At 55.8% G+C, this 15,474-nt stretch overlaps 1 protein-coding gene across 3 annotated transcripts; it reads left to right on the top strand.

Annotated features, from left to right (window-relative positions):
* The first annotated feature begins 1,415 nt into the window (after positions 1-1,415).
* On the top strand, positions 1,416-14,620 carry Pla2g4f (phospholipase A2, group IVF). Of its 3 annotated transcripts, XM_005381324.1 has the most exons (20): positions 1,416-1,602; positions 2,446-2,518; positions 3,032-3,168; positions 3,248-3,376; positions 3,796-3,836; positions 4,096-4,138; positions 4,584-4,650; positions 6,520-6,689; positions 6,799-6,912; positions 7,110-7,147; positions 7,350-7,485; positions 9,003-9,139; positions 9,332-9,560; positions 10,464-10,578; positions 10,788-10,925; positions 11,008-11,115; positions 12,064-12,255; positions 12,464-12,630; positions 13,466-13,652; positions 13,921-14,620. In XM_005381324.1, the coding sequence occupies exons 1-20, from the start codon at positions 1,492-1,494 to the stop codon at positions 14,142-14,144; spliced, it is 2,556 nt and encodes an 851-aa protein (XP_005381381.1). In that variant the 5' UTR covers positions 1,416-1,491; the 3' UTR covers positions 14,145-14,620. The 3 variants fall into 3 exon arrangements, with proteins under 3 accessions (XP_005381381.1, XP_013368104.1, XP_005381382.1); XM_013512650.1 differs by lacking the exons at positions 9,003-9,139; positions 9,332-9,560; XM_005381325.2 differs by lacking the exons at positions 12,464-12,630; positions 13,921-14,620 and having other exon boundaries at positions 13,466-13,632.
* The last annotated feature ends 854 nt before the right edge of the window (positions 14,621-15,474 follow it).

Here is a 15,474-nt window from a genome sequence, read left to right as displayed (position 1 = left end):
AGGCTTCCAGGCCATCTCCCCAGCAACCCTGCTGTGACCAGGCTCTACCTCCCAAATCGCAGCTAGCTGTGAGCCCCTCGGTGGACTCATCCACTGATGGATGTCACGCCTCCACGGTCGAGTCACATCTCAAAACCCCCACCCGTGAGTGCCTGAGGCTTTGTGGGGACATCTAGATACAAACCAGGACAGCATGCAAGGGGATAGAGTTGGTAGGAGTGAGAGACCCAGGGACATTTGAGAAGTGGGGAAATGCAAGTCTCTGGCCAGTTCCAAAAGGCAGTGTGATCTGTCTCTACTGTCCCCCTCTTGAACTGTCTGTGACGGTTCTGAGGTTTCTCTGGAAATGAAGACTATCTGCAACTATGAGTCATGACTTCATTAAGCACGGGGCAGGTGACCAGAAGAGAGCGAGGCCCAGGCCAAGCAGCACTCCAGGGCATCAGGAGCCTGGATCCAGCCTGGTTCTGCCACCAGTTAGCCCTCCTGCTGCGCGTCCAGGAGTGCCCTCCACGTTGTTCACAGAGACACCAACGGAACTGGATACCACACACGGTCCACAATAAGCAGAAACGCTCTGCCTTGAGTCCTGGCCACTGGCACGCACCCTTGTGATTGTGTCTGAATTTGTCCAATTGGTTCATTTTGGACTTGAGTCATCTTTTGGGATGTTGTCCTTTCGGCCTCCAGGGGTAGGTCTTGAGAGTGGAGTCGGCTCTTGCGTGAAGTCATGTATCTCCCCAACATTTCACTGTCCCAGGAGTCCTGTCTTTCCCTGGAGACTGTGCCTACCTCAGCCACCTAGATGATCATAGTCTAAAGGAGGCTGTGAATGTCCATACCAGTGATAGCGAACCTTTTAGAGCTTTCAGTGGTAACAAACAGCCTGCTGCAGCGTGCTGTAGGTTCACCACCACTGGTCACACAACAGAGGTGGCCCTCCCACCTTTGCCATTCAGGGTGGAGTACAGGCCCAGCATGCAGCCGGTGCTCAGTGTTTGGGGGATAAATGAGGGAGGCCAAAAGAGACAGGAAACATCTTGAAGTCCAGATGAATCCCTGCCCCAGCGACTGAATGGTTAGGTTTAGGCCTTGGAAGCAACTGGAGGCCAGTCCCTGCTACAGCACTTCCTGATAGAAATAGGGTTACCTGGACTCAGCTTCCCACACTCACACCCAGTAAATGGGACCATGGTAGGTGGGGGATGGAGCTCTCAGGTGACCACCCCCGCAACCGGGGCCTGGGTTTGGGAGCCAGAGTGCTAACTGGAGACTCCAGGAGTCTCTTGCAGAGGGCTTGAACTGCCTCCTGCCTGAAGAAATCAGACTCCAGCCACTTCCTGGAGAGTATCAAACCCCACCTCCAGCTGAACCCTGGTTGCTCCACCTTCCCCGCCCTAGTACTACCTGTCAGACCTGAGTGGCAGTGAGTCTAGTCAGAGAGCTGGCGGAGAGTAGAAGGGCTCTCTGTTAGGAACTGCACTGCCAGCCATGCTCAGGGACCTCTGGGCAAAGTGGCTGGCGGGCAAAGGACTGCCTCTCCTAGGGGCAGTGATGCTGCAGAGGAGAGAGAAGAGGGGATCTCAGTGGAGGCACTGGCAGGTAAGGGACTGATGTCATCTGGGAGACATGGACTGGACAGTGCTGGGAGCTGCGGTCCCCTGTGAGGATGGAGCCCACCCCCACGTAGGCTCTTGACTTGGAGTGGGACCTATTTGCTCCAGATGACCTGGCAGAGCTTAAGTTAAAGATGTTGGCCAGTGGCTTGGCTCTTGAAAAGAATGCCCCCCACCCCAGTAAGAAATGGAGAACATCATGGGACACTCACCTTCCATTGGCTGGTTCTGCTAGGACCGTTGTAGCCTGGCTGTATAGAACCCGCGGTGGGGAGGAGTAGGAGCTTTTAGGGATGGTGAGGGGAGTCTCACTCCCAGAAGTCTGTGCTCTGCTGTTATCTCTCCTGATCCCAAGCTGCAGTCTCCTTAATGACTCGTCAGACCAGTACAAGCTGGAGAGCTGGTGGCTCCTGGCTTCCCTTCCCCTGTCTGCTTCTTCCTGTGTACCTCCAGTCTCAGTCAGGGAGCTGATTGGATGTGGTGGATCACAGCTTCCTTTTTTCATGTCTAATGTCTTTAAACACGTTATCCAGCTCTCTGGCTACCGAAAGACCACCCTGACTTGAGCAGAGCTGAGATTTGTAGTCCTGATAACCATGATTGGTTCAGACAGCTTATGATGGAGCTGAGACGTGAGCCAGGCTTGATGGATTCTAGGGTCCAGGCCCATCAGCAATGCTGAACCCCCAGTGCCCGCTCATGCAAAGGCATCCCAGGCACAGACCTCCTGGCATGGTGACATCCGTGACCTTGAGCTGGAATTGCTGTAGGAGGAGACCAGGCCTCACCAGCTTCCTGAAACTGAGTGCCTGGCGTTCTGTTGTTTCAGCGGGAAGCCCACCCATACTATGACCTCCAGGTGAAGGTACTGAAGGCCAGAAACATCCAGGGCACAGACCTACGTGAGTGACCATCTTTTCATGTTCTCATTTTCCTTAAGGCCTTGCCAGACTCCACTCAAGATGCGCATGCACACATTTGGAGTGGGTGGAGGACTGGTGCTGACCTTGGGAGGGGAGCGTTGTGCAGACTCTGGACACCTCCCTGCACCTAAGGGGCAAGCCTGTGCATGTGTAAGGCCAGCGGTCATACGCCGATGCCTGCTCTCCAGGAGCTTTCTAGGCTGATGCTTCCGTGAAGGCAAGAGTTTTATTGCCGCGGGCAGTTTCTGGGAATTACCACAGCCATGTGACAACTGGCTACTGGCCACTGCAGGACTTCTGATCAGCTGCATGGGAGGTGCATATGGTCAAGATGGATCCAAGGACACCAAGGCTCTCCCCCACGCGTGCTGCATGGGCAATCTCCTCTCCTGTGCTGCTCCTTCCCCTGTGCCCCATCCTCCTCCAGGAAACCTTTTTAGCATTTAAGCTTGTGACCGATCCACCCCTACCCCTGCCATCTCATCCCTGCAGTGTCCAAAGCTGACTGCTATGTTCAGCTGTCGCTGCCCACAGCGTCCCCCAGCCCCACCCAGACGAAGACGGTGGCTAACTGCAGTGACCCTGAGTGGAATGAGACCTTCTACTACCAGATCCATGGTGCTGTGAAGGTGAGCGCTAGCAAGAGACGTGGTTGTGGGGGATGAGGAGCCCCTCCAGAGCGCCAACCTCCTGCCACTCTGCTCCCAGAATGTCCTGGAGCTCACTCTCTGTGACAAGGATGTCCTGAGTAGTGACCAGCTCTCTTTGCTCCTGTTTGACCTGAGGAGTCTCAAGCCTGGCCAGCCCCATAGACATACCTTCTCACTCAACCAGCAGGTGAGCCCACCTGTGCTGGCACAAGCCAAGCCAGTGGAGAAGCCAGCCCAGGGCTACCAATAGGGCTGGGGTGCAGCAGCACGGGACCGGCTTCCACAACTTACCCTCTTCCATCCTGCAGCACTGACCCTGCAACACTTTCCCTTGAATATTACTATCCCATGTGAAACCAAACTGTGGACCCATGGAGGGCACAGGATTCTGTCTGCTCCGGTCCTTTGGAATCATGTGCCTAGAACAGTGCTCAGCACACGTTTCTAAATGAACAAAACTGCACAAAAGTGCCACTGCACTATGGGCCTGTGTGAAGCCATGACATCTCTTCTAGTCCTTGCAGTTTAGGAGGGGTTGGGGCAGGGGTAGTGCCTGGGGTTTTAGGAGCCTTTAAAAACTTGGTATCCACCCCCCAACCCATGTAGGACTCACAAGAGCTGCAAGTGGAGTTTATTCTGGAGGAGAGGTGAGTCCAGGCAGGCTAGTGCCCTCCCATTTGCTCTGTGTCCCAGCCACTCCCATCTGTCGGTCACCGTGTCCTGTGCTGGCCTTGGAGGCCTGGCCTCGGAGGGGACAGCATGGTCCGCTCAAACATTTGCATGTTGACCCCCAGCCCCCCCACCTCCAGCGCCCCCATGCTCCCAGGCTCTTCCAATGGCTTTGGTCACATTATTGTAACCATGGCAAGGGAGTCCGATGGCCCATGAGCTCCTCCTCCTTTGCAGCCAGGTGCCTGCACCTGAGGTCATCACCAATGGAGTCCTGGTGGTGAGTGGGGAAGATGCACTTGGGTGGTCTGGGGTCAGGGTCAGGGGAGGATTCCCTGACCAAGTCCGTGATACCGCCATGCCCTGAAGGACCCGGCCCTGCTCAGAAGGGCAATGTGCTAGGGAGATGCGGAGCCATGAGCTGCCTCAACACTGGCTGCATAGCCCAGGCCCCAAGCTTCTGACCTGGTGTGCAACACTTTATTCCCTCTGGACCCAGGCTGCCTGGATTGCCAAAGGAGCCCCCACAGGGTCTCGCATTCCTCTTCCCCACCAGGGCTTGCTTCTTCCAAGGCCTGGAAGAGGGGGCAGGGTACAACCTTGGTCTGACCACAGGGCCAAGCCCAGGAATGGCTGTTTCTGCTCCTCCCTCCCCTCCATTGTGGTCCAGACCCTGCAGAGGACCTTGTGGGCTGGATGGCTCCCAAAGCTTCTGCTTTCCTCAGGCTCCGCCCTGTCTGAAAGTCCACGGCACTCTCAAGGGAGAAGGGACCGTCCCACAGCGAGAGTACGGTGAGCTGCTCACAGCCTTGGTCTTGCCTTCTTCCTGGGGTTGAGCTGTGAGGGGGTGTTGGCAGCTGTGATGTTGAGGAGGTGACACTGGGGAGGAAGTGCTTAACTCTGTCACTGCTCAGAGCTGACCAAAGATGGAATGGCTCACTGTATTTCTGGAGGTAGGGAATTTCCTGTCCCTGGGAGTACTCAAGTACAGACATTGCACCTGTCCAGCTATAGCTCCAAAGCAAACACCCACGAACCCTGTGGCATACAGGAAGAAGCACTTATTTAGCTCACATGGCTGGCAGTCGGCCGGGGCTTGGTTGATTAGGACTGGGCTTGGCAGGGGTAGCCTGGCTCTGCTCCATGTGTCCTGCCCACCTAACTGGCAGCAGACAAGCCTGGGCGTGTTCTTAAGGCTTCTGCAGAGGTGCAAGAGAGCAAACCGATTGAGCAAGTGCTTTTCAAGCCTTTGGTCATGTTCTGGCCACTAATATGTTATTGGCCCAACCAAGTCACGTGCTTGAACTCCAAGTTGGAGGGCACAGAGAATAGTATAGTTAGCGTCTTTAGTGGGACAGCCAAGATCACATAGCAGAGCACGGGATCCGGAGTGAGGAACCAGGACTATCAGTATAGCCTGTCACCAAGGGTAATGCTCAGGAGGAGGGACCTGGGTGTGGGAGTGAAGCCAAGGCCACATGACCACCAAGGTTCCTTCTGATGTAGAGAGCCTATGGGATGAGCACTGCCCAAATGGCATGGAGCCCTGTGTAAATACTCTATCTGTTTGATCTTGTAACCCTCCAGCAGCCCTTTAGGGTAGGTGCACTGATCTTTTACTTCATAAACCAAGGCTCTGAGAAGAACCTAAGTGGGGAGCCGGGACCAAACCCATGTGTGACACACTGCGAGGCCGCCCTCTTACCCAGTCTGCCGTTTCCCTCCTGTGCACCGCGTGTCTCCATCTCAGTGCATACTCCTCGGTGCAAATGAAACACCACATGCCTGACTTTCTCCACTCCCCCGCCCCAGGCTCCTATCTAGTCTCTGGTCTCATCTAGTTCCAGGAGGGGCTGTAGGGAGTGCGACTCCATCTAAATCTCCCTCTGAGGAGTCTGCCACCCACGGGTCCTTCGCTTTACTGTTGTTCCGGGCAGTATTTGGAGCCTGAGACTGTTCTGCGAGGCTGTCTGTGGTCCCCTCTCTGTCACGTGCAGCCCTTCTCTCTGGGGCCTGTCCTGCCCCTAGACGCTGCTAGGAAGCAGGGCAGGGTGCCCTGTGTTCCTTGCCAGCACAGAGGCCTCGTTCCTTGCTTCTCCCCAGCTTACATATCATCCGCTAGGTGGGGCCGTCCCTCCCCTTCTTATCTGAGACGGATTCTCTCCGCACCCACAGATCCCATTCTGTCTATGACCTCTCTGCTAACTCGCTACATCTCTTTCTAAGTGAGGTCTTCTCACTTAGAAAACCTTTCTGTTTTCTTCCTGGCCATGAACCACCCCCAGGAAATGAGCACAGAGCTTGAGAGATGGGGGAAACTGTTAGTGGAAAACTGGTAATTAATATAATGAATAGATGATTAATTGCACATAATTCTATATTATACATTGATATAATAATTTCAAAATCACCAGCCCCATAGGCTATGGGAACTTGTTACTGCTCCTCTCCCTGCCTTTCCCCTGCCCTAAGTATTAGTGTATTTCCTCCCCTCTCCCCACTGGGGCGCATTTCAGACCCCAAGAACCCATCCCGGTGTTTCCTGTGGTCTGAGCGCTGAGAGCCATCAGGGAGATGAGAGCTGTTGCTTCGCTGGGTGCTGCTCTCCTGAGCCCCACAGAGACCCTGCTTTCACTCTTCACCCGGACCCTCTGCCCTCAGGCTCCAGGCAGGTCCAGCTGGCGGTGCCTGGGGCCTATGAGAAGCCGCAGCTTGTGCCCCTGCAGCCGCCCACAGAGCCAGGCCTCCCGCCCACCTTTACCTTCCATGTGAATCCTGTGCTGAGCTCCAGGCTAGACGTGGAGCTGAAGGAGACGCTCAGGGTCCTACAGGTAAGCACCACGGCCCGGGGCAGGATGCTGGATCTGGTCCAGCCCAGAGAGCCCCCTGGAGGCACGTGTTCTTCCACTCTGGGTTGCTCCTTGGGGGTCTTCTCTGCAGAGCGGCCCGAGTGCTGAACTGGAGGCTCAGACCAGCAAGCTGAGCGAGGGTGGCATCCTGCTCTCCTCTCTGCCCCTAGACCAGGAGGAACAGCGCACCATGGTCCTGGGAGAGGTAAGGCTCTGTCTGCGGGCCAGAGACCCATGCTTGGCGTGTGACCACCAAGAGAGGTATGGGGGTGAGCAAGATCAGGCTCCCAGGGGCTTAGCCATCGGACCAGAGGTGCAGAGCAGTAGGGGCCATGGGCAGGAGAGTTTCCCTGGAAGGATGCAGCTCTGCATGCTCAGGGATGGGGCTGCTCTCTCTTTCAGGGTCAGGAGGTATCTCTGAGTGTGAAGGCAGAAATGAGGTGAGGTGGGCTTCTGGCAGAAGGCCTCTGGGGGCTGGGCGGAAGTGTGCTTTGCTCCCCATGTCCTCTTGCCTCAGGCCATGGAGGCCCCTGGAGGTCCCCTCCCCCTTTCTGCAGGGGTCCACGGAGTGGGGCCTGCACCTGTGAAAACCTGGCTGGGCTGAGCAGTCACCTAGTCCTTCACCCTGTCCCTCTGAGGCAGCTCTGGGGACCTGGACCTGCGCCTTGGCTTTGACCTCTGTGATGGTGAGCGGGAGTTCCTGGACAAGAGGAAGGTAGTAGTGGCCAAGGCCCTGCAGCAGGTGCTGGGATTGAGCGAGGCTCCTCACTGTGACCAGGTATGGAATGGAGGAGGAGCTGGGACTTGAGGGTGGTAGGGTCAAATCCAGCATGACCCACTTGGACAGAGGGGACTTGTGCGACAAGAGGTGACAGGCAGCGGTAAGGAGAGCCAAAGAAGAAGGGAGCAGATGTTTGAGTGATAGGCATGATGAGGAGAGGCAGGACCCTGTATGGAAGGAGGGCTCCAGCCACCTGGCCAAGAGGTCGGTATCTTAGCCTGAGCTTCCATAACAGAACACCACAGACTAGGCGGTGTCAGTAATCAACATTTATTTTCTCCCCAATCTGGAGGCTGGAAGCCCAAGGTCATGGTGCCCACAGAGTGGGTTTCTGTTGAGGGCCCTCTTCCTGGCTTGTAGGCTGTAATCGCACCTGGCTTTTCCTCATGTCTGCAGGTGTGAGGAGAGGGAAGGAGAGTTCTCTGGTGTCCCTTTCTTTTCTTACAAGGACACTGGTCTTACTAGATTGTGGCCCTACTTTATGACAGCACTTGACCCTTATTATTTCCTTATAGGCCCTAACCCCCAAAACAGTCACATTGGGGGTTGGGGGTTCAACAAATGAGTATTGAGAGGACACAAAGTCCCTAACAGTGGCCAAAGGGATTTAAAATTAGATGGGATTTTTGCCCATGGAATCCCTGGGTACAAACATGGTCAGTCTGCAGCCAGGAGACAGAGGGAGGAGATGCAGAGAGGTAGACCTGTGGGCAGCCAGGAACAATCTGGTGGCTTCCACCTGGTGACACATGTACTCAGGAGATGGAACCTTGCCCGGAAGCCACAAGCTGACAAGCCTGGATTGCCCATCCAGTCAACATGTATGCCTCAGTGCCAGACACCTGCTGTCTCGTTCAGCACTCTGAAACAACAGGACCCCCAGAGACATTCTTTAATACAGAAGAAAAGAGAGGGAAAGGACCCAAGATTCTGGGTGGAATCAGGCAACCCTTTGTGGGGAAGCCGATCAACTAAAAGCCTTTGAATATGGTCCTGTTAGGCTCCTCTGACCCTAAGGAGGACCCCAACTTTTGGGTGCCTCTCATGTCTGGGGGCAGATCTGGGCTGCTTACTGCTTTTCATTTAGCTCAGTGGTTTTCAAGTGGGGCAGTTTTGTTCCCCATTTCCCCAGGGGGTATTTGTCAGTGTCTAGAGATATATTTTATTATGACAGCTAGGGTGAGGGGTGCTACAGGCATCCACTGAGTAAAGGCCAGGAGAGTTGCTAAATGTCCTGCCGCACACAGGATGGCACCTCTCAAATGATCCAGTCCAAAGTAAGAACCATCCCTGGAGCTATACTGCTTGTGTTTGATAGATCATCACTTACTAGCATTGTGATCTTGAGTGCATTATAGCTCATGCCTCAGTTTCCTCATCTGTAAAGTGGGGGTCTCATTGGGTTGCTGTGAGGAGTCAATCAGATAATATGCATAAGGCTCTTATAATAATGTCTGGTGGGGATAGGCAATAATGTACAAGTGTCGAGTGGCTGTCCTCATTACCGTGCCCAGGTTCCAGTGGTGGCTGTGCTGGGCTCTGGGGGTGGAACCCGGGCCATGACTTCCCTGTATGGCAGCCTGGCGGGGCTGCAGGAGCTTGGCCTCCTGGATACTGTGACCTACCTGAGTGGGGTCTCTGGGTCCACCTGGTAAGCAGGGCAGGGTCAAAAGGGTGTGATCTGGAGATCTGTTGGAATCTTTGAGGTGGGGCTGGGTTAGGAAGGGCGTGTGGGGCATCAAGTGCAAATGCATGTGAGGGGGAGGGGTCCCTCAGCCTTCTGCACCCCTTCCTCCCCTGGCTGTGCTCCCTGCCCCTAAGCCAGGTACCCTTCCACACCCAGGTGCATCTCCACACTCTACAAGGATCCAGCCTGGTCCCGTGTGGCCTTGCAGGGCCCCATCGCACACGCCCGGGCTCGGGTCTGCAGCAGTAAGATGGGGGCGATGTCCACGGAGCAGCTGCAGTACTATGCTCAGGAGCTGGGGGCCCGGGAGAGGGACAGCAGCGGCCACAGCATGTCCCTCATTGACCTCTGGGGCCTCCTCATTGAGTATTTTCTGAACCAGGAGGTGAGAGATGAGCAGGAAGTAACACTCTCTACTCTTTCCGCTGCCCGACCCCCATTTCTGCCTCATTCCTCAGGCGAAGGTAGGAGGCTTGCAAGGCTGCTCTGGAGGGCTGAGTTCCCCTGGGAGAAGGGGAGACATGGGGGTGGGCTGGCACCACTTCACATTTTGGGCTCCGAACCCTGGGGAGGGGGTGCGGCCCACAGTTCTCAGCTTTCTGCATAGTGGAATCTCCTGCACAGCTTTTTATGTTTTTCTTCCCTTTTTAAAATTGGAATATGTTTGTGATACATAATAAGTACGTTCATCATGGGGAACTGGTAAACGTACATACTGCATCTTGATCTTCTGTCCTTCCTCTTCCTCTCCCCTCCCTTCCATCAAAAACGCCCATGCCTGAGTGCTCCCTGGGAGAGATTGGTGTCCCATGGGGCCAGCACTGCCCTGACTCACACCACCCAGTGGCTGCTTCTAGAAATGCAGGCCCATTTCCTCCCCAAAAAGGTTTAGAGCTGGGGACCCACTTGTGTGTGGCTCTGTTGAGAGCCACCAGTGACTTCTCATTTCTAAGTAAAGAAGTTACATTTTCTTCAATAAATTAGACCAGCTTTTCAAGGATTCCTTTGATATGTCCGTCTAACATGTGCATTCTGTGCATTCTGATATGCTCTCTTGAGTGGGAAGATGGAGGAAGGGTATCCCCGGAGCCCCTGGAACTGTAAAAACCCAGGGGCTGTACTCTGCTGCATCTTGTCCCTCAGAGAGCTGTCCCAGCAGCCCCGGCCTTGACAGCTCGAGGTTCCTCCTGTGGACTCACCACATCCTGCAGGGTCCTGATTTAAGATCACAGGGATCGGGTAGGCGGACTGTTGAAAGTCCAAGCTGCTGCCCTTTTCTACCGCCCAGGAAAACCCCGCCAAGCTGTCTGACCAGCAGGAGGCAATCAGCGAGGGTCAAAACCCTTACCCCATCTACGCCGGCATCAACGTCCGCACCAACATGAATGCAGAAGACTTTGCAGGTGCCTGGGGTAGAGGCAGGAAGGATGCAGGAGGGAGGGATGGATGCAGGAGGTTGGATGAGGTCAGAGCCTTGGGCCAGGTGGACATGGCCACAGATTGGAGCTCAGGGGGCTGCTGCCTCCTGTCCTAGGCAAGACAAGTTTCCTGCTCTGGCAGGAGGGCCCTTGTGGGAAGCCTTTTGTGATTTTGCCTTCACTCGGGCCCCTAGAGTGGTGTGAATTCACCCCTCATGAAGTCGGCTTCCCCAAGTATGGAGCTTATGTTCCCACCAAGCTCTTTGGCTCTGAGTTCTTCATGGGTCGACTGGTGCACCTCCAGCCTGAGCCCCGCATCTGCTACCTGCAAGGTGAGTGTAGGCCCAAAGGCAGGGACAGGAGATGCCATGGCCAGGCCCTGATGTGAGGGCTCTGCCTGTCTGGGACGCCTAGGCATGTGGAGCAGCGCCTTCGCAGCCAGCCTGGATGAGATCTTCCTGAAGACCGCTGGCTCGAGCCTGGGCTTCCTGGACTGGCACAGAGGCAGCGTGAACATCACAGGTGAGGGCAGAGACCCCAGCACCACACTCACTTGCCAGCACTGGGGCCCTGGCAGAGGAAGGATAGGAGAGGGACTGGTGAAGGACTTAGCCGTTCCATTGCACTTGAGCAAGTCCGAGGAAACTGTCTCTGAAGTCTCCGAATGCCAGGGACGGCAGAGGCCCACATCCAAGTCCTCCGCTGTGCCTCCAGTTAGATCATTCAGCCAAGGTCTCTGGCTGTTCACAACCTGTCTGTGACCACCCTTCAGCCTGGCCCTTGACAGGCCGATTTGAGCCCAGCTGCACAGAGCACCCTCCCCACCGTTCTGTTCTGGTAACTTTCCCTCCACTCTTAAGACTCAGCTCAGGTATCTGTTGTTTCCATTCCCTTCTAGGCTAATTGGGACTTAACCACCATGGTCCCTAGGCCCACACCACCACTAGCAAATCTAAGAATTTTAACAATTCCTTAACATAGTGAGTTCTCCTACTATAGTTCATTAAACTATAGTACATTGGCAAGCTCAGAACCCAACAAAATATCATCTTTTGAGCAACTTCTGTTTGAAGGAAGAAACACTTTAGTTCCTTTTCTTTTCTTTTTTTCTCCATTTCCTTTCTCTTTCTCTTTCTTTTTTCCTTTTCCTTTTCCCTTTCTTGTGTTTCTGAGCAAGGCCTTGGTATGTAGTCCAGGCCAACCTTGAACTCACTGTGTTGCCCAGCTGGCCTGGAATATATGATCCTCCTGCCTCAGTCTGCTGAGTGCTGGGATTACAAGTGTGTAGCAGCATGTCCAGCTCCTACATTAAAAAAAAAAAGGAGATTCTGTGAAGCAGTGGCTGAGGTCTGGGGTGGCGGAGGGGCAGGGAGAGTGCACAGTGTGGGGGAGGGGGCTGCCATGAGCTGTAAGGGTCGCTGGACAAAGGAGGGCACCGCTGCTCACAGTGTTTCATACCATCCCACCTAGAGTGCCCACGGTTCCAGCGACACGACCCCTCTCGCCTGCGTACCAGGCTCTTCACCCCACAGGGGCCCTTCTCACAGGCGGTGCTGGACATATTCACCTCCCGCTTTACTTCCGCCCAGAACTTTAACTTCATGCGGGGCCTCTGCCTGCACAAGGACTATGTGGCCTGCAGGGACTTCCTGGCCTGGAAAGGTGGGGGCTGCCTGGGCTGTGAGATGGTCTCCTTCATGATGCACGTGCCTGCGGGGGGTGCTGCCTGGGTGGGGGTGATGGCGAGACTCTGTCCCTGTGCTGCAAGGCAGACGAGCCTGGCTGTCCAGGAAAGGGATGGCGGGGTCCGCAGGGAGAATGCACAGGGCGGGACGGAGTGACGGCAGCTGCACTGTCACTCCTCTTGCAGACACACACCCAGACAGCCTCCCCAACCAGCTCACACCCATGCGGGCCTTCCTGTGCCTGGTGGACGGAGGCTTCGCCATCAACTCTCCCTTCCCGCTGACCCTGCTGCCCCAGCGGTCAGTGGACCTCATTCTGTCTTTCGACTACTCCCTGGAAGCCCCTTTTGAGGTACAGTGGGGCAGGGAGTGAAGTCCTGAGCTGAGTGGAGGAAGGAGAGAAAGGGGGCTCTGTGGAGGGCCAGGCCTAGTGTTTGGGGTTACCCTTCTGGCCAACTGGGATTCTGCTCTGCGGCCCGTGACTTGGCTCACTGTTGCTTATCCTGGTCTCTGAGCTGGAAGAGTTTCTGGGACGATGGGTGGGAGTAGGCACAAGAGGCCAAGCAGAGTCCTTTCGCATCTTCCAGCCGTTCTTCCAGGTCTGCCCATTTGTAATGGGAATTCCCAAGCTCATCTGGGCCTGCTGTCCTTTGTTACTACGGTAACAACAGGGTCCTAGGGTTCCTACAGGAGACTTCAGCAGTGACTCCCTCCAACTCTGTCGGGCAGTGACCAGTGCTACTCCAGGTGTGGATTCTAGTCATGCCGCTGGACCAGCTCTGCCTCTGTTCTCCTGGTCCTCCTGAGTCCAATGAGCACCTGGGATTGGAGGGCTGATAAAGTCTCGTCCAGCACTGACCTTGCAACCATCGTGTCAACCTCATGAAATAGCAATTAGCCCCGAACAGGGAGCAGAGAGGGGTCAGAGAAGGCAAGGCTGTGTTGGGGAGGGCAATGCCAGAGGCACTGGGGTATTGATTATTGGTCATCACTGATTATGGCCATCTCCTATGCCCCCACTAGACAGTTATTCTCGGTCATGTTTGACAAATGAGGAATGTGGCCAGGAAGAGCAGTGTCACTTGTCCATAGTCATCTGGCTATGCAGAGGCAGAGCTGGCATGAGGCAAGGTTGTGAGAGTCCAGGGTGGGGGCCGGCAGGGCCAGCAGCTTCCATCCCTGCCCAGGTCTTACAGATGACAGAGAAGTACTGCCTGGACCGAGGAATCCCCTTCCCCAAGATCACGGTGGGCCCTGAGGACATGGCGGAGCCTGGCGAGTGCTACCTGTTTGCTGAGGCCGAGGACCCCCAGGTCCCCATCGTGCTGCACTTCCCGCTTGTCAACCGCACCTTCCGCACGCACCTGGCCCCAGGTGAGGGAAGCCCGGCCTGGGTCTGACCTGCAGAGCTGGGCTGGGACTGCTGGGATGCTGCTCCAGGCATGGACCCCTAGCCAGTGTGTCAGAGTGTGCTTTCTGCGGGGGTCTGGGCTGAAGGGCACTTGCTGACCCCTACTTGCTAGTGCTTGTTGTGCACATGGGTCATCTCCAGACGGGCCTGAGAGCTGAGATGTGGGAAGGGCCTAGGGCTGTTAGCTCCTGGGAAGCTCCACAGAGCGACCCAGCCTCCCCCTGCCCCCAGGTGTGGAGCGGCGAACAGCTGTGGAGAAGGCCTTCGGGGACTTCGTCATCAACGGGCCAGACACCCCTTATGGCATGATGAACTTCACCTATGAGCTCAAAGAGTTTGACCGGCTGGTGGCCCTGAACCGCTACACCGTTCTGAACAACGCAGAGGCTGTGAGGCATGCCCTCCAGCTGGCTCTGCGCCGGCGGCAGCACACTGGGGCCTCGGCTGGGGTCTGACCAGGTGGGAGTCGGGACTCTAGGACAGAGGGGAAATGCAGAGCTCAAAGCCAGCACTTGCCAAGCAAGAAATGAGGAGCCCTTCTGCTTCTCTGCCCTCCAGCACTGCCCTGAGGTTCTCCAGGGCAGAAAGTCTTGCAGACCAGCAGTTGGCTTTGGGACAGGGCCTCCTCTTGTGTTTCTTGGAGAAGATGGTGCAGCACATCCCTCTGGGGCTTGAGGGATGCAAAGTCAAAGAAGGCAGCATCACCACAAGGCCCACACGGACCCAGAAGGCCCTCAGAGGATGCAGGCGCTCAGAGCCTCGCTGAGGTGCGAGGTGCCCTCTCTTGGTGACCACTGCAGATGCAGCCACCACGCTTTCGGTAGTGGCCTCAGGACTCTGCTCACCACGCTTTCGGTAGTGGCCTCAGGACTCTGCTCCCTGAGCTGGGTTTGGGGCTGTCGGGAATAAAGCGGTGCCGTGTGGATCGCCAGCCTGTGTCAGTGGCTCCACATCTAACTTCTGATTCTCCTTCACCTTCTAGTCCCTTGTGCCTCCTCTGAGCTCAACACCCTGCCTGCTTAGCCCTCTGATGCCTGTGGTGTGCCGGCCTGTCCCGGCCAGGCCCAAACTGGGGTGCACAGTGTGCTGCTGTCTACACTTGGGCCACATTCTGTGGTCTCTTGTGCAGCTGCCACCTCATGGAAACACAGTGCCACCACTCCCAGGAGCTAACTGGCCATGTGTGGAGGGGGCGCCTATTTCCCAGGGGCAGAGTGAGTGAGCACCTGTCCGTTGATAACAGACTGGGTTCCTGCCTCTTTAGACAGAGCTGATGATGCCCTGTACATATCTGTTTCTCTCTCTCCCGCTGCCCCACACTTCCTGTCTATTCAGGGATCCTCCAAATACTGAAAGCCTCTCCAGTGTGGGAAGATTTCAGACCTGAGAAGAGAAGATCTGTCCTGGCCAAGCCTTCTGCAGCCCTGTCCTCCTCATCCCACCCTGCCCTGGAGCTGAGGCCCCAGGGCCCTGCAGCGGCTGTGCTGCCTACTCCACTGGCCCTTGGCTCTTCTGCCTCTGCAGGCACAAACATGCCCTCCAGGACCAGAGGAGAGGCACAGTTCCTCTCTATCAGGAAACCTTTCTTGCTATAATTTGGGGAAGAAGAGACTTGCATTAGCTTTTCATCCCTGGGACAAAACCCTGGATAGCCACGACTTCAAGGAGGGAAGGTTCAGTTCTGGCTCTGGTTTCAGTCCGTGGCCAGCTGGCTCCAAGGCAGAACCACATGGAAGTGTGTGATGGAGGAGAGCTAGGAAGCAGGGGAAGAGCCCAGAGAGGGAA

The sequence above is a fragment of the Chinchilla lanigera genome, unplaced genomic scaffold, assembly GCF_000276665.1.
Source record: "Chinchilla lanigera isolate Chin_1 unplaced genomic scaffold, ChiLan1.0 scaffold00015, whole genome shotgun sequence".
NCBI classification, from domain to species: Eukaryota; Metazoa; Chordata; class Mammalia; order Rodentia; family Chinchillidae; genus Chinchilla; species Chinchilla lanigera.
Note: the sequence above shows the minus strand (reverse complement) of the source record. Positions and strands in the feature narration are given on the sequence as shown.